General features: G+C 34.3%; 3 protein-coding genes across 3 annotated transcripts; 2 read left to right on the top strand and 1 right to left on the bottom strand.

Annotated features, from left to right (window-relative positions):
- Positions 1–8,143: 8,143 nt before the first annotated feature.
- On the top strand, positions 8,144–8,881 carry LOC107490873 (uncharacterized). The gene has a single exon (XM_016111682.1). It carries the CDS (start codon positions 8,144–8,146, stop codon positions 8,879–8,881), a length of 738 nt encoding a protein of 245 aa, XP_015967168.1.
- Positions 8,882–14,412: 5,531 nt separating this feature from the next.
- LOC107491165 (uncharacterized) lies at positions 14,413–18,941 on the top strand. The gene is made up of 3 exons (XM_016111957.3): positions 14,413–14,691; positions 14,806–15,010; positions 18,550–18,941. The coding sequence occupies exons 1-3, from the start codon at positions 14,530–14,532 to the stop codon at positions 18,621–18,623; spliced, it is 441 nt and encodes a 146-aa protein (XP_015967443.1). The 5' UTR covers positions 14,413–14,529; the 3' UTR covers positions 18,624–18,941.
- Positions 18,942–20,689: 1,748 nt separating this feature from the next.
- LOC107491166 (E3 ubiquitin-protein ligase ATL31) lies at positions 20,690–22,446 on the bottom strand. Its single transcript, XM_016111958.3, has one exon. The coding sequence runs from the start codon at positions 22,116–22,118 to the stop codon at positions 21,099–21,101; it is 1,020 nt and encodes a 339-aa protein (XP_015967444.1). The 5' UTR covers positions 22,119–22,446; the 3' UTR covers positions 20,690–21,098.
- Positions 22,447–23,619: the final 1,173 nt, after the last annotated feature.

The following is a 23,619-nucleotide window of genomic DNA, read 5'->3' as shown; positions in this document are numbered from 1 at the left end:
ACTCCATGGAATACTATACTATTGAGCTTGGAGTGTGACTCCATGGAATATTATATTTGAGCTTGGAGTTTGACTCCATGGAATATTATTGAGCTTGGGGATGCGCGCACAGAGGGACTGTCCAATGGTTAACTACCAGGACTTGTCGGGTTGGCTGTATAACCGACAGATGAGACTCATCAGCCATAGGACAGGCATACATCATATGCATTTGTTTGCTTTGTTTGGGTGTGCATTGCTTTAGTTTGTTTAACTGTTAAATTCTACTTATCTACTACTTGTTCTACTTGCTGTAAATGCTTCTCTATCTGTGTTTTCTTTGCTTGAATTGTATGTGTATGTTTTTTGGGAAATTCCTCTTGACGAAGGTGTGAGGAGAGAGGATTGTTCCACCAATGATTCGGAGGATTAGAGGAGACAGAACGTGAATTATTAGGTTAAGGTTAGATTCAGAATTAGAATACCTTAGACAACTTACCTAATTTCTGGTTTAGTTGAATTCTTAGGTTGAAATCTGAGTGTCGAAGTTCTAGGAATGCCTCTGGCTTTCCCGAGACCTTTTATATTAACTATGCGGGCACCTTTACCATACTGAGAACCTCCGGTTCTCATCCCATACTATGTTGTTGTTTTTCAGATGCAGGTCGAGAGACACCTCGTTGAGCATTTGGGTATCCTCCTTACGAGCGAAGAATTGTCTTTTGGACTGTCATATTTTGTTTTAGGCTATGTATATATGTTTATAGAATCTCCGCATGTATATTTTGTGTTTTGTCCCTCCTAGAGGTCGACTTGGAGACACAGGGGTTTATTTTGTGGTTTGAGCTTTATTTTGGGTTGTATATATATGTAATTATATACTCTGGCCGGCCTTAGCTTCGCAGGTCGAGTCTGGAGCTTGCTATCTGAGTTTTGGAACTCTGATATGTATATATATGTGTTCAGTTATCTTTCGATTTTACCTGTCCGTTTTACGAATATCCATGCGAGTGTGTCACGATTTTCTGTTTATCAATTTGTTTAGCTTGTTCTTCAAGGCTCCTAAATATGATTTCACCCAACTATATCTATGTAGATATCATTTTCTTTTAGAGGTCGTAATACCTTGCCACCTCTGCTTTACGACTTAAGCGTAAGGCCCTGTGTGGTAGGGTGTTACATTATGGTATCAGAGCAGTTCGTTCCTATAGAGCCTGAGGGATGGACTGATTATGCTTCTGGGCATACTCTGGGTGTGTGTATGTGCTATTAGGATATCTGATTGATATATGTGGCATAAATGTTCATGAGCATGCATCTGGAACTTGAAACATTAAACTTGCGATATTGAGACTGATCAACTTAATATCACTTGTTTGGTGTGAACAGGGACCAAATGTCGTCTCGTGGATCCGAACGAGGTGTTCAGAGAGGAAATCCCGTGGTTGAACCAATGCGAGGACGTCCAGGTGGAAACCCTAGTGCTAGTACAAGTAACGTAAGTCGATACTATAGGTCTATGACCCTTACTGACTTCCTCAAGAGTGGTCCACCTCGGTTTAACGGAAACGCGAATGCCCTGGAGGCTGATCAGTGGTTTCGAGAAGTGGAGAGGTTTTTGTACACTCAACATGTTCCTGAAGTACAGTCAGTAGAGATAGTGACTCATATGTTGGAAGGAGATGCTCAGAATTGGTGGCAAGAATTGTGTCATTCCTTGCAGGTGGAGTTAACGGATGTCTCTTGGCATGGATTCAAGACAGAGTTTTACGGGAGATATTTCTTGCATGCGTTTCGCATTGCAAAAGAATTGGAGTTAATGCAACTGAAGCAAAAGGATATGTCCGAGTTAATGCAGCTGAAGCAAAAGGATATGTCCGTTGCCGACTATACCCGTGAATTCGACAACCTGTGCCGTTTCTCGAAAACTTGTCAAGGAAATCCAGCTGATTATGAGGAATGGAAGTGTGCTCAGTATGAGAAAGGACTAAGGAGAGATATCTTTAATTATGTGTATCCACAAAAGTTAACAAATTTCACTGAGTTGGTTAAGAAGAGCCAGCTCGCAGAGGATTGCTCCATGAAGTGGACACTGCTACAGGAAGGCTTTGATGAAACTACTCCAGAGGAGCCGCGCAGGTACGGACTGGGAATGTGCTTTCGATGTGGAGCACCGGGACACATGTCTAGAGATTGTTCGCGTGGGAGAGCCGCAGATACGGGTTGGCCACGACAGGATCGAGGTAAGTATGATACCGAATGCGTAGAAAGGATTTGTTCTGTATAGAGCTAGGACCCCGCTTTCGTTTAGGTTACATAATCGAATATGAAAGTTTAGGACTAGAAAGACTGGACGTAGTTTTGGACTTAGATACATACTAGAAAATTAGGCCGATAGAAATATCTCTTTAATAACCGATTAGGTGTCAAGAGAAAAAGTAAGTTGTGATAGATTTAGTGTTAGAGACTGAACCAATTTCGATTGTATTACGAAAGGTGGAACCATTAGAATCGGCAGAACTTAAGAGCTAGACGAAGTGAGTATTAGAAGTGATAAACCCGTCGATCTAATACCAACCTGCCTTATAACCTTTCTGTATCAAGTCTATCTTGCATCTTCCGTTTTGCGTAGACTTTTAAGCCATAAGAATATCCTGGATTTACAAACAAAGCATGCCAAATCTTTCTGTTTTTCTTTGATATGTTTAAGAAGGGAGGTTACGTTAGCGTGAATCTTTTCCATGTTATATCAATTTTCGAGGACGAAAATTTTTATAAGGTGGGTAGAAATAGTTTATATACGGATTTTTCAAGTTATTATTATTATTATTATTATTATTATTATTATTATTATTATTATTATTATTATTGTATATGATTATCGTAAGTATTAAATTGCATTATAAATTTATATATATTATATTCATTGCATTACTATTATTATTACTATTATTACGTTTATTATTATTATTACACGACCATTATTACTATCGCTAGTATTATTATTACTATTTTTAACTTCATGTTATTATTATTATTATTATTATTATTATTATTATTGTTATTATTATTAATCATAAAGCACAAAAATAAAAGGCGGTGTTGATTATGCATTACGATTATATATATGTATATTATTCTAATTATTATTACTATTATGCATGGACGCATATATATATATATATAAGGCGGCAGCCATTTACTCAATGGAAAGCCATTGCATATGGATACACATATATATAATATCTAGGTATGAGTATTATTATAGTCTTATTATATCATTAGCTGTATATAATAGTATTAACTGAAGAAATTAAGTAATATTTACTTCATTATTATTATTATACTTGCACCGCCATATATATATGTATGTATATACAGGAATGAGAGGCGAGAGAGAAGAGTAACCGAGAGGAGAGGAGCGAAAGAACGTAAATCACGTTAAACTTTCGGTTTCGATTTCTTACAATCCGTAACTCCAATCAAAAATCTAATCCGGTAAGAGTATTCGTAACCTCTTCTTCTACACGTTGGCACCATTTTTGATTAGTGGAAGTTGACAGTGACATAGCTCATTTTTTCTTTGGGTTTGGCCAACGGGAATTTTAGGAGACATAGACGATTCTGGACATTTTCTTCTTCGATAGCTCAGTCAGAAAGCTTCTCCGAAGCTTTGAATATTTTGATTTCGTACGAAGGTATGGTTTTGGTTTCTCATAGTTAATGTTTAATGTCACGTGAAAACTTAGGCTAAAAGACCTTAAGATAGGAATGAACTGAATGTATAATTGATGGATTGTGTATATAGTATAAAATGTGAGGTTTAGCTGTTGTCAATAATTTGCTGTTGAAGTTTGGAGTTTAACTCCATGGAATACTATATTATTGAGCTTGGAGTTTAACTCCATGGAATACTATATTATTGAGCTTGGAGTTTAACTCCATGGAATACTATATTATTGAGCTTGGAGTTTAACTCCATGGAATACTATACTATTGAGCTTGGAGTGTGACTCCATGGAATATTATATTTGAGCTTGGAGTTTGACTCCATGGAATATTATTGAGCTTGGGGATGCGCGCACAGAGGGACTGTCCAATGGTTAACTACCAGGACTTGTCGGGTTGGCTGTATAACCGACAGATGAGACTCATCAGCCATAGGACAGGCATACATCATATGCATTTGTTTGCTTTGTTTGGGTGTGCATTGCTTTAGTTTGTTTAACTGTTAAATTCTACTTATCTGCTACCTGTTCTACTTGCTGTAAATGCTTCTCTATCTGTGTTTTCTTTGCTTGAATTGTATGTGTATGTTTTTTGGAAAATTCCTCTTGACGAAGGTGTGAGGAGAGAGGATAGTTCCACCAATGATTCGGAGGATTAGAGGATACAGAACGTGAATTATTAGGTTAAAGTTAGATTCAGAATTAAAATACCTTAGATAGCTTCCCTAACTTTTGGTTTAGTTTATTTTCCTTAAGAATGATTCTGAGTGTCGAAGTTTTAGGAATGCCTCTGGCTTTCCCGAGACCTTTTATATTAACTATGCGGGCACCTTTACCATACTGAGAACCTCCGGTTCTCATCCCATACTATGTTGTTGTTTTTCAGATGCAGGTCGAGAGACACCTCGTTGAGCATTTGGGTATCCTCTGTACGAGCGAAGAACTGTCTTTTGGACTGTCATATTTTGTTTTATGCTATGTATATATGTTTATAGAATCTCCGCCTGTATATTTTGTGTTTTGTCCCTCCTAGAGGTCGACTTGGAGATACAGGGGTTTATTTTGTGGTTTGAGTTTTATTTTGGGTTGTATATAAACATAATTATATACTCTGGTCGGCCTTAGCTTCGCAGGTCGAGTCTGGAGCTTGCTATCTGAGTTTTGGAACTCTGATATGTATATATATGTGTTCAGTTATCTTTCGATTTTACCTGTCCGTTTTACGAATATCCATGCGAGTGTGTCACAATTTTCTGTTTATCAATTTGTTTAGCTTGTTTTTCAAGGCTCCTAGTCTATTATCTTCTTTCTACTATTATAAGTATGTATTTTAATTTTTAGAGGTCGTAATACCTTGCCACCTCTGCTTTACGACTTAAGCGTAAGGCTCTGTGTGGTAGGGTGTTACTGCTTTCAACGTTGTCATTCGGAAGTTGGAAAAGGCATTTGGAGCAGTATAGAGCCATCAAAACGAGAACCTGGAAGAGGAACTTGCAAGGAATAGGCAGCGGAGCTCGAACCCTGGGATTTCGTCGCCAACGGTGTAGAGGTCACCCCCTTTGCTCGGCAGAGAACTGAGGTATGTCATTGCCAGTGTTAATTTATTTCAAATGTCACTGAGACTAGTTGGACATATTACATTACCATATGAAATCATGGCTGAGAGTTGCTAAATTAGTTGATTAATTGATTTAGGGTTTCTGTTAGGTGCTGAAGTAGTTGATTTATGGTTTGTGTTAGATGTAGTAACATGCACTGTTATCTTAGAATGTGTTGGTTTATTTCAGTTTCAGGAATGGCCACCATCCATATAACACTGTGTATTAATCATAGAGGACAGTTTGAGAGAGGGTCGTGTGGGAAGCTTACTTATGTTGGTGGTGAAGTCACAGAGATAGAGAGGGTTAATGTTGATACCTTGAATGGTTTTTTCGTATCTAATTTGGTGAAGGACATAGGATATACATCTGTTTCTAAATTTTTCTGGCTGGAACCTGGGAAAGGGCTTGATGATGGGTTGAGGGACCTCAAGGTTGACATGGATATAGTTAGGATGTATGAGGCAGCTGTGAAGAACAGTAACAGAGTAAATGTATATACAGAGCATCCGGTGGATGAGCCCGTGTTAGTGGAGGAGAATAACATGACTCCATCAAAGATGAGAGTAAAGCGTTGTGCTAAAAGGGTTCCAACTCCGAAAAAGAGTCCCAAAAGAAGGTTGATAGTAGTAGAAGATGAAGATGATGCTGATATTGTAAGTAATCTGCAAGTTGGGATGGATGACCGAAAAAGGAGTAAGGCCCAGATAAACCACAATATCACTATGGAAGAGGAGACAGCAGACCCACAACTCTCAGGATCTGTTGAGGCAGGACAGGTTTCTCAGCCTCCCCCAACACCTGGCATACCAGATAAACCACCACCAAGTCAGTCCCAACCTTCCCAGCCACCTATTGAACAAGATCAGCACCCAACACACACTGCTTGTTCAGACTCAGTCCCTGCTTCTGAACCCAATGTCTCTGCACCTCTTGAACCAGAACAACTAACCCAATACACCCCTCATCCATATGGGAATCCACTCTCACAATCAATCTCTCAGACAGTCCCACCCTCTGACACCAATAGGACTCCCCAGAATGATCAGAGCAATCCTTCAGAGGAGGTTCAGGGAAGGCCAAAGGTGAATAAGAGGAGATCAACTAGGAGGCCCCCCTACAGGCCAGTCTTTCATTCCAAACCCCGATCCAGACAAGCCTCCAACCTTCTACGTCCCCGTTGATGATGATGATTTCTCTGATGAAAATCCTGGTCATCATTGCTATGAATCAGAGGAATTGCATAGCATAGCAAGTGACGACGATACCGAACAAACTCCAGTTTTTCCTCAGAGCAATCCTGATGCTCCAGTTAACCAGGTTCGGTTGGAGGTTGGGATGGAGTTTGAAACTCTAAGCCACTTCAGGAAGGCTGTCAGAAAGTTTAATATCAATATTGGAAGGAGCATATTCTTTGCTCGATGTGATTCTACAAGATCGAAGGCTATATGCTATGATGAGGAGTGTCCTTGGCAAATATACTGTGCCAAGAGAACATTTCCAGCAAGTTTTCAGGTAAAGACATTCGTAAATGAATATACATGTAGTAGGGACAATCGATGTAAGTCAGCAGATGGAAAGTGGGTCATAGATGAGTTGGAGGAGAGGATTCGAGTGCAGCCAAACTTGACAGTTAGAGAGGCTGACCAATACTTCAGATCCGAGTATGATGTACTAATCAATGAAAGGAAAATTTATAGATCTATGAAGAAAGCAAAAGAGCGGATTGAAGGTTCTGAGATTGCACAATATGCACGACTTCGTGATTATGGTAACCAGATATTGAAGACTAATCCAGGTTCGACAGTAAGGATACAAACAAATCCCATGCCTGATTCAAATCCAGTTTTTCTGAGGATATATGTTTGCTTTAAAGCGTGCAAGAAGGGGTTTGTGGGAGGATGTCGAACTTTTATAGGTTTGGATGGGACCTTCATAAGAGGATACTATGGGGGGCAGTTACTGACTGCAATAGGACAGGACGCAAATAATCATATCTATCCTATTGCCTACGCAGTTGTTGAATCAGAGAACAAAGAAAGTTGGAAGTGGTTTCTGGAGATACTCCAGGAGGATGTGGAAGATTTTTAAGCTAATGGGTTTAACTTCATATCAGATATGCAAAAGGTACTTGTGCATATTTACTTATAAGAATGTATGGCTGATTCATGTGTTTATTGACTTTGATGTTTTCTCTTAATATATGTATAATAAGGTATGGCTAATTATTTATTTTGTGTCTGGTTTATGTATGTTATTTGGAATCTCATTGCTTAATCATTAGTAGCTTAATGCTGAAAACTGTATCGGAATGAGACTGAAATTGATGTGTTTGGATTGTTGGATTAGCTAAATACTCAATGAGACATATGATTTATTATTGGAATCTGGTTTAGGATGATATATGTATGGTGTGTGCTGATATGATGTGTTTAGGATTGTTGGATTACCTAAATAGTCAATGAGACATATGTATGCTGTGTGCTGATATGATGTGTTTATGATTGTTGGATTAGCTAAATAGTCAATGAGACATATGTATGCTGTGTGCTGATATGATGTGTTTATGATTGTTGGATTAGCTAAATAGTCAATGAGACATATGTATGGTGTGTGCTGAGACTGTTACTGAGAATTTGGCATCTGGTTTAGGATGATAAACAACTCTGTTTTGTTTTGAGACTGATATTGGAGTGCTGGGAAATTGTCTAGCTAAATACTTAAATCTGTTTCTGGTTTGTTTGAAATTTGAGCATTGTTTACTTAAATGAATTACTATAGGGACTAATCCCAGCCATACAAGAGATTTACCCAAATGCCAACCACAGATTCTGTGCAATGTATATATGGCAAAACTTTCGCAAGAAATGGAGTGACTTACAGCTAAAAATGTGCATGTGGTCTTGTGCCAAGGCAACCACAACACAAGACTTCAATGCTGCCATGGAGAGACTGAAAAGCATTAATGCTGGGGCTTGGGAGTACCTACATAAGATTAGTCCCAAACAATGGAGCAGAGCTCATTTCAGTGAATACCCTAAGTTGGACAACTACACCAACAACAACTGCGAGGTGTTTAATGCCAAGGTTAAGAAGATGAGGGGTAAGCCGATAATTACAATGTTGGAGGAAGTCAGGTGCTACGTAATGAGGATTCTGGCTAGGAACAAAAAAGTTTTGGTTGGGTACAACGGAAGACTAGCACTAACCAAACAGAGCAGATTAGAGAGGGAAAAGCGAGAGAGCAACAAATGGATGCCTCTGCCTACTGGAGATGACGCAGGGAATGTGTATGAGGTGCATTGTTTTCCAACGAAGGTAAGTGTGGATCTTGGCAAAGGTACATGCAGCTGTCGACTATGGCAAATCATAGGTTTACCATGTAGACATGCCTGTGCTGCACTGGCTTACCAGAACAGAAGGCCAGAAGAATATGCCCACAACTGGCTCACCATGGGTGCATACAACGCAGCCTATCAGATTACTATGCGTCCAGTTCCAAGCCAGGAGTACTGGGAGCACGATGTTGATACCCTCCCCATTCTGCCACCACGGTATAGAAAACCAATTGGTTGACCTACACTCAAGAGAGACAAGAGAAATGATGGCCCTAAGGAGAAGAGTGACCCTCATAGAACAACGAGGAGGATTGGGACTATTATCTGCAAGTATTGCCTCTAGGTATGGTAAACCAATTATAGTTGAGATTTTGTCCTGTTCTATAGTTATTGATAAATGTGATTACTAGTTCAAATTATGACTAATACGTTTATCATTAGGCTGGTCACAATAAGAGAAGTTGTAAAAAGCGGAAGGAAGCTGCAGGTGAAGGGAGTTCTGCCCCACAAGCACCAGCAGATGTTGAGGATGAGGATTTACTGGCTGAAATGTACTATGAGGAGACCTTAGAATCTACACAGGCTGAACAGGAGGCCACTGAAGAAGGAAACGAATCTGCAAGAACCAACACTCAACAAGTAAGTGCATTGTTTTAATCATTTAACTAAGCTGCCTAGCAAACCTTGTGTGATAATAACTGACTTGTTTTATGGTTTGCAGCAGCCTCACCCAATGCCTCCCCCACCAACTGCACAGCCACAGCCACAGCCAACCAATGCAACAACCAGAAAACAGCTTAAAAGGAGAAGTGTTAAACGCCTGCCTCCGATCGGACAAAGACAGCAGCCAAGTACACCAGCTGCCAACCAGCCAGCAACAACTCCCTCCACACACAACTCTCAAACTACACCACATCCACTACAAGGTGCTAGTGCAGGAACAAGCACCCGGTTTATGCAGTTCATGTCCACACCTGGAGTTGTGACTCCAACAGCTACAGGTCCAGGCACATCTGATAGAGGGAGAGGTCAAGGTAGAGGTCGAGGCAGGATACGGGGGATCAAGCAGAGGAAAAAATGGTTTATCAAGCGGGAGCAGTAACTCGACCCCAATATCATAGACTAATACTGCAAAATTGGAATCTGGCTTTTTTGTTGTTTTTAGGTTACACTTATGAGATACATAACTCTTGTGCTTTCTGATGCATATTGTTCCTATTGCTTAGTTCTGACTTAGTAAGGCTTTTTTTGAGGGTGTAAATTCAGTGGCCACTACTTGGCTTTTTTGTCTAATATCAGAATATTTGGTGCCTCCAGCATATATATATATATATAATGAACAATTTACTTGTTAAGGCAATTATATACTTGCCATCTTTTGCCTCTTTTTGATATCACTTTTGTTATTGTTACAACATTTTCGTCATCCAATTTGTTCCTTACTCATATATTGAAAAGCAAAATTATCAGGTTGCTAATTTCTACCTTACTGTTTGATCCTTAATGTTATCAGAATCATTTTAGATCGCAGCAACAAGTTCAAACATTGTGTATCTACATCAATGTATCACATGAAAAGCAAACTAGTATAGATTAGGAACAATCCATATTATGCCAATATCATTCAAAAATATTAACTATGACAGAACAAAGACCTCTCTTTTTACAAGTCTTATGATTTCATAACCAAATACAACTCACAAAACAGACAAAATGCTATCCCCAGTGCAACAGTAATAATCATCACTCTAATTCCCCTAATTTCACCCCTAATTTCAACCCTAAATTTGTCTATCTTCTTAGCCATAATTGAGGATGCTTGCAGATTTTCCCCCCTGAATTCAGAGTCAATCCATCATCAGGTGTTGCATAACAATGCTCGAACTTCCTCTTGGCTAAACATCTTGCCACGCCCTCCCATCCTTGTTCGAGTTCATCCACCCAAACAAAGTATCTGCAATCTCTTGTCTAAGAGAAAAAAAATCCCAAATTTGTCAACTAAAACTCAGAAATCATTGACTAACCTCAACAACAACAGCAGCTGTCCCGTACCGCCCATAGAGGACATCTGATGAACCATCTGTTAGGGTTCGTAATCGTTCCAGACTCCATCAACACAACATCTCTCCCACAGAAATATTTGCCGTCGAGCTTCTTCTCCTTCATCTTCTTTGAACTTGAAGAACTGCTGCGAGTTCCAAAATTTTCATCTGAGTTAAATCTGCGTGATGACATTGCTGGGGTTCTGAGATCACTCTGGGTTATGGTTCGAATTGCAACAAAATTTCAGATTTGGGGTTATGGTTCGAATTGGGGAAGAGAGCTTGCTAGGGTTTTCATTTCAACCATTACCAGATCCACGTGGATTGGGCTTTGGGAGGTTCGGATTGCCATGTAGGACTATACAAACCCGAAGCAGGTGCCAACCCAAGTCAGGCTATTTTTGTCACACGGAGTCCACCTCTCATGGTTACAAAGTCAGTTTCCTTCTACGATGGGTACATTTGTCAGCGTTCTGAACTATCATGAATACAAATGGTCAATTATTCAATAATCTAATAAGAGAAATAAAAAAGTAAAGTACTTATTAATTAAGAAGTGGGAATTTGGTAGAACTTTTTCTGCCGCTTCAAAATTGATGCCATTATAAGTAAAAGTTTGAGAAATTATTATTTTATTTTGTAAAAATACTATAAATATATTAAATATTATGTATTTATATATATATTTTTTTAATTATATAATCATCTGTAGAATATTCATTCTATAATATCCGCGGAAGTGGAAATTTGGACCGCAACACTTGCTTAAGTCAAAGTAATGATTACTCAACTAATCTAAGTTGATTATAATAGATGAATATTAATATTGATATGTTCATTAATGAATAAGTTAAATTAATATTATTTATCATTATTTCTTTTAAATTTTTATGGGTATGTCTAAAATGCACACAATAACTACGTGTTTATTGAATGCGCCATATTTATATAGACCATTAGATTTTATTAAATGAAAATCAAAGTCTAATATAAAAGAAGAAGGGTATATCTAAAATGAGTACAATAATTATGTACTTATTAGATAGTGACATTTTACATTTATATAGATCATTAAATTTTATGAGATAAAAATCAGATGTTAATATGAAAGAACAACATTGATGGACTTTAATAAATAAAGAATATCCTAGTACATACCTTAAATGATACTACTTTAATATACAGTCTTTAAATAGCAACAGAATCTTTTATTCTTAAATAATTAAATATAAAACATATAAATACAAATTTTTTATCAAAATATTTTGAAAATATAATTTATTTAAAATATTATATATAATACATGAAAATATTAACTTTTTTTATTTTTTAGAAAAATAAAATAAATAATATAATTTTAAATACATGCCTATCAACTATCATATTATTATATTTAATTATATTAGTAAGATCTAAACTAATCAAACTTACATAATTAAAAATGTAAATTTTGAGATACCGTGCATATGTCTTTTAAATCATGTTTTGATCGAGAAGAGTGTTCAGTAAATTTTGTGATTTGTAGCCATCAATTAGTTATTATTGGTGATTTTAATTATGTGAAATTTTATTTAAAAGTGTGAGATTACTCAATTTACTTTTGTTGATTAAATACTAACCAAATTTTAATAAAACTGGTGGTCCCTAGATTTTTTATTTGATTAATAGACAATTATATTTCACCTCAAACTTGCTAACTCCCTTCTTAAAAAATAAAATGAATTGAATTTTCAGATTGCTTATTTTTTAGCCAGATAGAAGACTACGTCCCATTTGTTTGTGGAATAAGAATGATTGATTCATTTGCTCATATTTAGCAAATAAACACTGAAAAATAAATTTATACTATGGAATTAGTGAATGCTTATATACTGCTGATAAAAAAATCCACATATAACAATCACTCAAACAAGAGATTTCAAGATTAAGTATATTGTGCTCAAAACCTCAAACACCACTAACAGCGAAATACATAGATAACAATGGTTCAACAAGGAATACTAATATTAGGTATAATTTGAGATTATGATGCCTTTCAAAACTTTTATAGAGGCACTTATATCTTGGAGTTTTATTTTATGCAAATTTTATTAAATATGTGAACAAGTCTACCATGCAATTTATGTTTCTTAGAGATGGTATTTCATGTTAATTTTATTGAATATGTGAACAACTCTGTCACATAATCTATATGTTTAGACCACTTTTTTTAATAAAAAGTATTTAAATAATAGCATCTCAACAAATTATGCTTATCAAATTTATTTTGTTCTTGATAATTAAATTCTTAAATAATGACAATATAACTTAAAAAATATTAGAAAAACTACTAGACAAGCATTAAAAATCATTAGTTTAAGATTTAATTGCTTTGTTAGTTTTTATGTTTTTATCAAATTTTTAATATTAAAATTTATAATTGACTTTTTTTTGCTAAATATATTTTTTTCACCTAAGTCTTTAATATCTATTTTTTATTAAAATATAAATGTTTTTTGAAAATTATTTTATCGATTAATCTAAGATGAATTGCAGAATAACAAAATGTAAATCTATTAAGATAATTATGTTTTTTTCTTAAAAATAACTACAAGTAAAAATTTAATTAAAAGATTATCTATTATAAAGACCAAATTATAAATTTTCTATAAATACCTAACTAAAAATTAGTAAAAAAATAAAGTAATAAATAAATCTTGAGAATTTATATTTTGAATATATTAGTCTTTAAAGAAATAAAAGTATCAATAAATTAAAATCCTTTAAAATAGCAAATATGGATACCTTATTTTTAAATTAACCCCTATGATTAGGATAGAATGTCTTAATTTAAACTAACTTATTCACATTTGTTATTTTACAGGACTTTATTAATATTTTTTTTAAGATTAATCTATTCAAAATCTAAATACTTAGAATTTAGGAGTTTATTTGTCACTTTATTCTTAGTAAATTACATAAATGATCAATCCTTAGTTCAAATAAGAATAAAGACCCAATCCAGTCTTTGTTTATTTTTCAGGAAAGACAAGACACCCTTTATCCAATAAAAAGAGACATTCCAGTTTTCAACTTTTTCATTTTAGAATAATACAAACTCATCCGTTAAAAAACCAATTAAATAGTAACAAAAATTAGTTTTGTGAGAATTTTATTTATAATTGATGGAGTTTTAAACACCCCACAAAGTTTTTTTTAACAAGATAACCAATTATGACTATTACTATCATCACCTTCTTCATTTTTATCATTATCACTTCTATCTCTACTATTTCTATTGTGTAACCATATTTTATTACCATCGTTATCTTTTCTACTATCATTATCACCAATATAAATATCATCAACATTAATATGATCTCATTTTATTTATTGTTTTATGCTATTTTTTTCTTAAAAGGTCTTCGTATTTTAATCACTTTTTTTTCTTGTGACATTATTTTTAACAATAACGTTTCTCTGTTTTATTATTGTCAGTGAAATTTTTTTTCAAAAGTAAACTTATTAATAGTTCGTAATAAAAGTTTAAAATTTTCACAAATTATAAATAAAATTCTCACAAATTTTTTTGACAAAAAAATATCTTGTACTTCCTAAAAATAAACAAGGATCCAATTGAATTTTTACTAATCGAATAATTAGTTTGTTGACGCAACATTTTACACTGGAGTCAAATTTTCAAAATTCAATTGACTAAAAAATATTAAGGCCCTCTTCTTCCCTTTTTTCTTTATACATATATATATATAAAAAGCGCGGGAAAAGCAAGCCTCATTGCCGCCAATAAAATCCCCAAATAAAACCCTCTCTTCTTGAGAAAGGAAAAACAGAACAACCGAGAAGAATGGAGATTCGAGTAAGATGCAACTGCGGAGAAGATAAAGAAGAAGGAAGATGCAAAGAATGGGCCATTGTTGAACTCCAAGGCGTCGTCGAACCCCAACCAGGTTTCCATGACTCCCTCCCAAACCTTCAAATCGGAACTCTCTGCCGTCCTTCTTCTCAGGTCCACAAAAAAAAATCATTTTTTTATTGCACCCCACAAATAAATTAGAGATTTTTGTTGCGACCCATGATTTCTTATGCACCATTGGTTGCGTGAACGGTCCTTGTTGTTCAGGAAGTGTATACTTTGACTATTGGGTATCACGAGCTGACTGGGTCAAAGGTTCCTCTGAAGAAGCCAATGATGGTGCTCAAGAAAGTGAAGCACTCTCCCCTTGACAGAGGAGAAAGCAGCGGTTGTGGTGAGATTGAGCTTCAAGTTGTTGGAATCATTCGACATAGGATCCTGTTCAAGAACAGACCTAAAGCCCTCATTTCTAGTAAGTCATTCCCTATGCTTATATACTTACATCTGTCCCTTGTTGGAATTTCAATATTTGTGGAACAAGGAAAAAAGGGTGCCAATGCTCTATTATATTTTATTGTCACCATATGTTTTTTTTTTTTTTAAATTGATTGATGCCGTCCTCATTCTAATACCTTAGTCCTTTGCTTTTATCTTTAAATAGTGTTTGGTATCATAGTTATTTAAATTTCTAGTGTGCAAATATATATTAAGGGTTTTACTAGAACTTTAGAAGTAGATTTTATTAAAAAAAAATATATTTTTTTAGTTATTGATTCCTTGAAAGGTATTGAATAATTCAAAGATTTTTATTTCAAAATTCTTAAGAACACTAGTTAGCAAAACATTTATAATAATTTAACACTTAAATTTTATGAAAATACTAGAGTCAAGATATTTATATAGACCACTAGACAAATAAATAGATCTAAACACTTTAACTTTATTCTCTTTAACCATCCTCCTTGTGTTTTGTGGGCTGTTTTTTGACTTTTGCTATTTGTGTAGCATTACTCCTCATTGAATGTGCTATTGCTGCTCTCAGTTTTCTTTATTATTTTACTTTTGATCAAAATAATTGAGATGTTAAATTGTGGACACAAGACCATCTTAGAGGTCATTTGTTCTTTAAGTCTTCCTAAGAAAAGTAAGAATTTGGCTTCATTCTTTTCTGAAGTTACTTTTAGCTAAAGTGCTTCATAAAGTCAAATTCCTCCCCCTCCCTTTTATTTTATTAGGAAAAAAAAATGTAAATCAAACACTTATTCTTATGCTGGCAGCACCTTAGAATTTCTCTTTGTATATTAGGACAGTTGTGGAGCAACATATGACACATCAAAAAAGTGTCAGCATTTACAAGTTTTTTAGCGAGTCCCATTTGTTAGGGAGATTCTTAGGTGCATTCAGGTGTAATACAAAACCGTTGAATGTGTGTCTTATAACTTATGTGGGTCATTCTTCTCTCTCATTTTAGTATTTACATTTTCACTTTAATTTTTATTTAGTTTTTGAGTGCTCTCATGTAGCATGGCATGAGAATATTAAGAATCTTATCATCTGGTGTTATGCCTTTGGCTTTGGCTTTGGCTTAGTGCTTGCTCACTTGGTAGTAAGTGGGGTGTCCCTTTTTCTCAAAGTTTGAGGCTCAAGCAAATTATAAATATTATCATCTAATTAATTTAATATCACATCATTTGAAAGACTATGACTATAACCATCTAAATTGTTTTTGAGTTCTTGAATGTTGTGTTCAACAAAATGATTCCATGAATTCTTACACTATAGGTGGATCAGAATTAAACATAATACTAATAATGGTAAAAGTCTAATAATAAACTAGTTTTATATATTTCTGTTTATCTTCTTAGGCATTATTAATACAAGGAAATTTCAAATTTCAACTAAGATATGGTCCATGGTCTAAGACTTAACATAATGGGAATCTTTTTTCCTTTGGCTCTCTATCCGTATGTACTTATGTATGTGAAAAAGATTCTGATGTAGCAATCTGCCTACCTTAATGTGGGGTCTCACATGGTTCTGCTGTACAGCTTGTATTGCAAAACCACAAGCACTATCTTTCTAGTTTCTATCATTAGCATTTCAAGGAAAAATCCTTTTCACCCCGTTAGGTAATTATCCCAAACATAAAATACAAAGGCATAGAGATAATAATTAAAAAGAAAATTGTTTTGGTAAAGTTGTTGTCTGCCTTTATTTGTCATTTTTTTTACTGATTGATGTTTTGGTGTCAATTGATAAAATTTTTATTTTTTAAAAATAATTTATTAAAATCAGTTTATGAAAGATAATTTTTTTGAAAACTATATCATTTATATTTGACAAATTTAACTAAAATAATAAAAGTGAATTTTCATAATAGATATAAACATAAATGTAAATTTAGATGTTTATTAATATACAAGATTATGTTAGATTTTTAAATTTTAATATGTATGAGCGACTTCAAAAAGTATCTACCTAAATGTAAATGAAATACTTATGCTTCTCTAATAAACTTTACTAAACCAACCAAGTCTCAATATTATTTATTTTCTAAAAAGATATTCAAACATAGTCTTTTTAATTTGCAATCTATCTATTTGAACACGTCACCCATGTCACCTTCTTATCCCTTAAATGTTCTCAATCCAAGATGATCACTCCTACCCTTAAAGAAAACACTGCCTACCCCAATCAAGCAGTCCCAACCATGAAATAAAGCCTTCATAATTTTTCCTTACATGCTTCTTTGTACTAGTATTTGTCCTTCTCAATGTTACCAACTTTTGCAAGTTGCAACTCCACTTTGAATTCTTTATTAATTGCTTTTCTTACTCTTTGTCTTCAAGTAACCCAATTTTCAATGTATAATGCATATCAGGTGGGGGCATGCAACTTCTTCATCACAAAAGATCACATCTTCTAATTAAACTATAGCATGCTAAAATACTAACCCCATGATTTGTTTTATCTATCTCCCATTAGAATACTCACTTCAAATTTCCATTGTCCAATCTTAGTAGCATTCCTAATCATTCTTCAAGCATTGTTAAACATTATTGCCTCAAATCTAGAACTTTACTCTACTTATAAGATTCTACACTACATATAAAAAAATTGCCCCACACGCATTAGCTTACACCTCATGCCTCAAGGTGGGGAAAGAAGAAATTAGCAGATTCTTACAATGAAGAGATTGATTGCTTCTTTAGACATTTCTTTGAACCTTCACTTGTAGTTGCTACACGTGCCTTCATTGTCTCTCTTTTCTATTTTCTCTTTAATGGAAGTTTATTCTTTTTTTGCATACTCATAATATATTATCATTCATATTCTTAGAATAGAAATCTATTATTACATGGCTGCTAGAATTGGAACATAGATGGAAACCTGCTACAAATTTGTTGCTATGTTATATTAGCATTTAAGGGATGATAACCAAATGTAATTTCATTTTGCCATTTGATGAAAGATTCTGTCAAGCAATCATTTCAGTTCTAAAGGGTTAGTTAGATGACTGAAAAAAATCATTGAACAATTTCACCTAATTATTATCCTGATTAAGGCAGTGTTTGATTGAGGAGTAAAAGTAGGTGAAATTTTCTAAGAATGATGGCATTCATAGCTCCAACCAAACATAAAGTAAAAAGGAAAATGGGTAATCAATTTATTTCAAATAGGATATCATTAAAAGTTTATTTGGTATGTTAAAGTTAAACTGTGAAGTTTAAACCCTCAAAATCTGTTATCTATAGTTTAATAACAATTTTTGTGGTTATAAAAAGGCAATTATTTACTGCTTTGAGTACATGCACTTGGCAAAGATTTAACTTAGGTACAGTTGACTCTTCAACTAGTTATTGAGAAAAAGGAAATGATTGGTTTTGTCATTGTCAAATATTTGCATTATGTATAGTTTGTCACCATTTGGAAGGGCTTGCATTTATTTGAAGAAATTAGAATCACAATTGCTAATGTAATCCTTGCTTCTTGTATCCTTTGTTTTTGAAGAACCACAGCCAACATCAAAGGAAAGACAAAAGTCTATCATGTTGGGTTCTGTTCCTTCAAATCAAGCTTTGTGACATTCTAAGTCATTTTCACACTGAAATCACATTAGACCAGAAAGCTGTGAGGAACTTGAAAGAGACCCTTATCATCATCCTCTTCTTATTATCATAGTTTTATAATTATGATAATTTAGAAGCCAAAAATCATCTGAGTCCATCTGTCATTGATTCACATTTGTAATCTTAGTGACCACAGATATGTGGAACACCAATAATGGCAAAAGTGATTGTGATTTATCATTATTGGCAATTTGTCATTATCTTTACTATTTTGTTTTGATGTAAATATATGACTTAAAACTTAAATGATAAAAGCTTGGAACTTGTAGCAAATTATACTATAAAAGTTCTACATAGTTTTTTTAAATGTGTTGATTTGATAAAATACTTTGATGGTTAAAGTTATACTTGAGTCTTAATTTAGTTTTTAAATTTTTTAATTGATTTTGTGATAGAAATTACTGTAGAGACTGACGTGATTAAAATTTAAAAAATTTAGGAACTAAATATTGAGATTCGTGTGAAACTTCAGGAACTAAACTAAATATTTTCTTGAGTTGATTTTATTATTAATGAGATAATTTTGTGATTCTTAACTCTTTTTTTTAAATTCTCATATTTGACTTTTTTCGTCTTAATAATCAATAATAAAAATGAATACATGATAAGATTATGTAATTTTTTTTAGAGAATCTATTCTAATCATTGTAATATATGTAGGGACACATTTTTTAGTGTTATTGTTACATGTTAAGATTTGTATGCAATTTGTTGAGAAGCAATTGCTATGAATCTTATATAATCTTAAAAGTGAGATTAGTTAAGTATATTTAAAAATAAGGAGGATAAAGCTGAGTTTTGCAACCATGGAAGATTAGAATGATATTAGTAAATTGTTAAATGGAGCTGCCACTTCCTTTTTCATTAAATATATAAAGCTGTTTCCTGTGTTGTGTCATGTGAGATGCAAAGCGGTTAAGTTTAACAAATACTATTTGAGTAGATAAGATACCCTTTTTTTTAATACAAAAAATTTAATTTTAATGAATTATTAGTGTAAAGTAGTTTTATACGTATATTCAATTACATAATTTTATATTAATAAAAATAATTATTTTTTACATAGACCACATGAATAGTCATTTAAAAGAATAAAAGTGATTATATCAGCGTAAAACTGCATCAAAATTAAATTCAAAATAAACTTAAAAAATTGGGTCTATGGATATCTACGGATTAAATTTATGTAACTTTTCTTTCTTTCTTTTTTTGGGTGATTAAATTTATATGATTTTTCTCAATTATTTTGACGATGCATTTTCCTAGCTATACACTTTTTAGTTGTGTTGTGTGAGTTATCCATTGGAAATCATTATGTCATTTTGGGACACTATTCAAAAAGTAAACAAATTGAAAATCATTGTGCCTTAAGCCCTTTAAGATTCGAATTGGCTTGATTTGTTTGCCTTAGATAATGAAAGGCACCAACTTTTTTTTATATTGGTTTGTGATGATCAAAATATCTTCTGATTTCTGCTTTTGGTGCATCGAGGGGTTGGATAAGTTCTTTAAATATGAAATATGAATGGTTAATTTTTTTTTTTCGGTATTGAATTTGAATATACTATTTTAATGTTTGGTATTTGTATTGTCAATAGAATATAGTTCTAGTATAGTTATATTATTAAATAAAAGAACATATTCAAAAAAAAATTGGAAGAGTTCAAATTTTCAATACTAAAAAAATGCATTACTATTAATTAATAAAAACAAAGTAAGTTTTGTTAAATTTACCAACAAAGTGAAAAATAAACACATTGATTCACGTAGCCATATGTTAGTTTTCTCTTCTATTTTAACATGAACTTCGTTTTATTTTTGGCTTTTAAACAATAAACTTATACAAATTAATAGATTGATTGCTTGATCACACCAAAATTTGTCTTTTGGGATGAACCTAAATCCTCCAAGGAATATTTATCTTGAATATATTATATATATTATCTTAAAATTCTAATTGTCAAGTTCAGGTGTAATATGAAAGAAGCACAAAGTATTTAAATATTTTTTTTCTAACAAGATGAAATTTAATATACTATGTCATAAATGATAAATATGAATAGAGACTAATAATAATATTAATATTAATGCGCGAAAAACAATAAAATATTTACCTACGCTCTAACAAAAACAAAATAAAAAATTCCCACAAAAACGAGTCAACTCGGATTCCGAAAGGGAAAGAACGAGTAGACTCAGTCATTGAACACTTCCCCTGTTCAGAATCGTCGTTCTTCTTCCTCCTCCTCCTCAATATCGCCAAAACCCCATTTATTGAATCACCCTAATCCCTAAACACCACCAGTATTCATTTTCAGAAGCTCATCAGCTCCATAACGATGCTAAAAAAGGGGTGCAATGCAGAGTGCAGGGAACATGTTCGATGAAATTCCCCATATAACAGAGAGAACAAAAACAGAGCAAGCTTCTTCAACCACGGCTACAAAGCACCCACCTCTCCACCTTCACCTCACCATTGTTGCTTCTCTTACCACCACCGCTGCTCTCTTCAATCTCACTCCAACACACCCCTCTCACCACGTTGTTGCCATTGTTGTTGTTGTAGCTGGAGGAACGCTGCACCGTTTCACCATGGTTCACCAGAATGTACCTCCTCACATCTTCCGGTAACCTCAGTGTGTACCTCTCCTCGCTCTTCACTTGCTCCACAACCGTGTGTCCCGTTGAATTTGACTTCAAAAGCTTCGGTTTTGACACAACCCCATCACTACCACCATCACCTTCACCACCACCACCACCACCATCGTTGCTGTTCAAAACCTCGTTTTTCTCGACATGGTTTTGTTCCACCGCGTTGTGCTCTTCACCACCGTTGTTTTCAGCTTCAAGTCCTAGACTTTCTTCACCACTTTGGGGAGTGCTAAATTGGGTCGGAACAGTTATGGCAATTTCGCATGTATCTTGGTTCAGATTCGCGCGACAAACCGGGCACGTGACATGGGAACATAGCCATGAGTCTATGCATTGAGGGTGAAAGACATGGTCGCACTTTGGTAGAAGCCTCAGTGTGTCATAGTCCTTGAAATCAGTTAAGCAAATTGCACATTCCAATGATGCTTTACCTATCTTGAGGTCCTTGATGGTGGGGTAGAAGAGGATTGGGAAAGTGTTGAGGAGTTCCTTAGTGATCCCTTGTGAACAAGAACATGAACATTCTGAGGAGGTTTGGTTGGTTTGGTTTCTGTTGTTGATGTGTGAACCAGTACAGTTACGAAGGTAGACTGTGATGATCCCCATGAAGAGGAAGGCACAGATGATGGCACCTATGGTGATTGCAAAAGAAGGTTGCCAACTGTGGTGGGAGATGTCTGTGGGAACTGGCTCCATGGAACCTTGTGCATGAACTACACTATGACTACCATGGAGGAGGAAGAGGAGGATGAGGTGAAGGTGAATCCATGTGAGATGATTGGGGTGAGGTTGAGCCATTTTTTTAGGGAGTTTGGAAGGAAGTTGTGTAACTTTGGAGTGAATAAAAGTGTGTGATTAGAGGATTTGAGGTGAGTTTTGTTTTGTGTGAGGGGGTGGCTTCAATGAATGAGAGGGTGAAGAGTGATTGTTGCTTGTTGCTTGTTATAAGAGGAGAGAAAGGAGAGTGGGGAATTCCAATGGGGGGTTTCTATGGTGATCAGAGAGGGAACAGGTATGGATTTGGTGTCATTGATAGAGATGGAACGATGAGGAATGAATGGATGATTGAATGAATAGAGTCAAAAAGAGAAACGGGTTAAGAGAGAGAGAGAGAGAGAGAGAGAGAGAGGCCTTGTGGAGAATGGAAAGAACGGTTAACCTTAGCCTGTTAGCCAAGCACTTTTCAGTTTTTTTTTTTTTTAATTATTTTCTCTTTGGTTTTGTTTAGAAATCCTCAAGTCCTATGTAGCAAGATATTTTTTAATTGAGCTTTTTAATTTTATTATGGAGAAGGTAATGGTGTAGGACAGCAATATGAAAAAGCAGCGTGTTTTGTAGGCGTGTGGTGTCAGGGAATTACAAATCGGACGGTGCGAGTGCGTCCAAAGAAATTGGACGGTCCGATTTTCGTTTTATTTGTACAATACGGACAGTCCGATTTGCTTCTTTCAAAACACAGCATATCACATACACATTTTTATTTTTCGTGTGGGAGAGAGAAACGTGTATGACAATATGGTGTGAAGAGAGGTATTTTATTTGATTATGGGATGACACAAATCGGAGGCACAATTTATTTGTATTGTTTTGTTTTTTAAACAAATAATCATAAATCGATCGAAAATAAAAAATAAATTAATGTTAAAATCGGACCCTCCGATTTTTATTTTAACAAATAAAAAAATAAAAAATAAAAATCGAATCCTTTGACTTAGAGTTTATTTTTTTTCTTCAAGCAAATCAGATCCATCAATTTATAATTTATTTTTTTTATCAAACAAATCAAACCGTCCAATTTAAATAAAATACCATATAAAAAAATATCTAATTTTTCAATAACAATATATTACACATATATTTAATCAATATAAAAAAAATTAGCCATCGCATACATGCCTCCCATAACAAAAAAAAGAGCCTTTTAATTGTGCTTTATTTACTTGTTGGGACATCAATTCGGTGAAACAGATAGTGGATTAGTTGTTAAGAAGATAGGAGTAGCTACAAAATTAGCTCGTCACCTAAGTGTCACGGTAAATTTTTAGAGGGTTAGATTTAACAGTGTTTGTATAGTTTTCTGGAGTATTTGAGAATACTCTAGATGGTTCCGGAACGTTCTAGAATGTCCTAGAAGGTTCCAAAATACTCTAGAAGGTTCTAGAAGACTTTAGAAGATCATGGAATATTCTAGAAGAGTGTGGATTGATATAAAAGTATGAAGAGTTGTATGGAACAATCTAGAAGTATTTAGAAAGTAGTAGTAGGATAGATATTTATAAAGAAGGTTCTAGATGATTAA

The sequence above is a fragment of the Arachis duranensis genome, chromosome 5 (genome assembly GCF_000817695.3).
Source record: "Arachis duranensis cultivar V14167 chromosome 5, aradu.V14167.gnm2.J7QH, whole genome shotgun sequence".
NCBI classification, from domain to species: domain Eukaryota; kingdom Viridiplantae; phylum Streptophyta; class Magnoliopsida; order Fabales; family Fabaceae; genus Arachis; species Arachis duranensis.
Note: the sequence above shows the minus strand (reverse complement) of the source record. Positions and strands in the feature narration are given on the sequence as shown.

Excerpts from the sequence above, each read along its gene's own strand:
- LOC107490873 (XM_016111682.1), top strand. The coding sequence starts at position 8,144 with ATGTATATATGGCAAAACTTTCGCAAGAAATGGAGTGACTTACAGCTA.
- LOC107491165 (XM_016111957.3), top strand. The coding sequence starts at position 14,530 with ATGGAGATTCGAGTAAGATGCAACTGCGGAGAAGATAAAGAAGAAGGA. Across the intron at positions 14,692-14,805 it reads TCTGCCGTCCTTCTTCTCAG|GAAGTGTATACTTTGACTAT; the intron begins GTCCACAAAAAA and ends CTTGTTGTTCAG. Across the intron at positions 15,011-18,549 it reads ACCTAAAGCCCTCATTTCTA|AACCACAGCCAACATCAAAG; the intron begins GTAAGTCATTCC and ends TTGTTTTTGAAG.
- LOC107491166 (XM_016111958.3), bottom strand. The coding sequence starts at position 22,118 with ATGGCTCAACCTCACCCCAATCATCTCACATGGATTCACCTTCACCTC.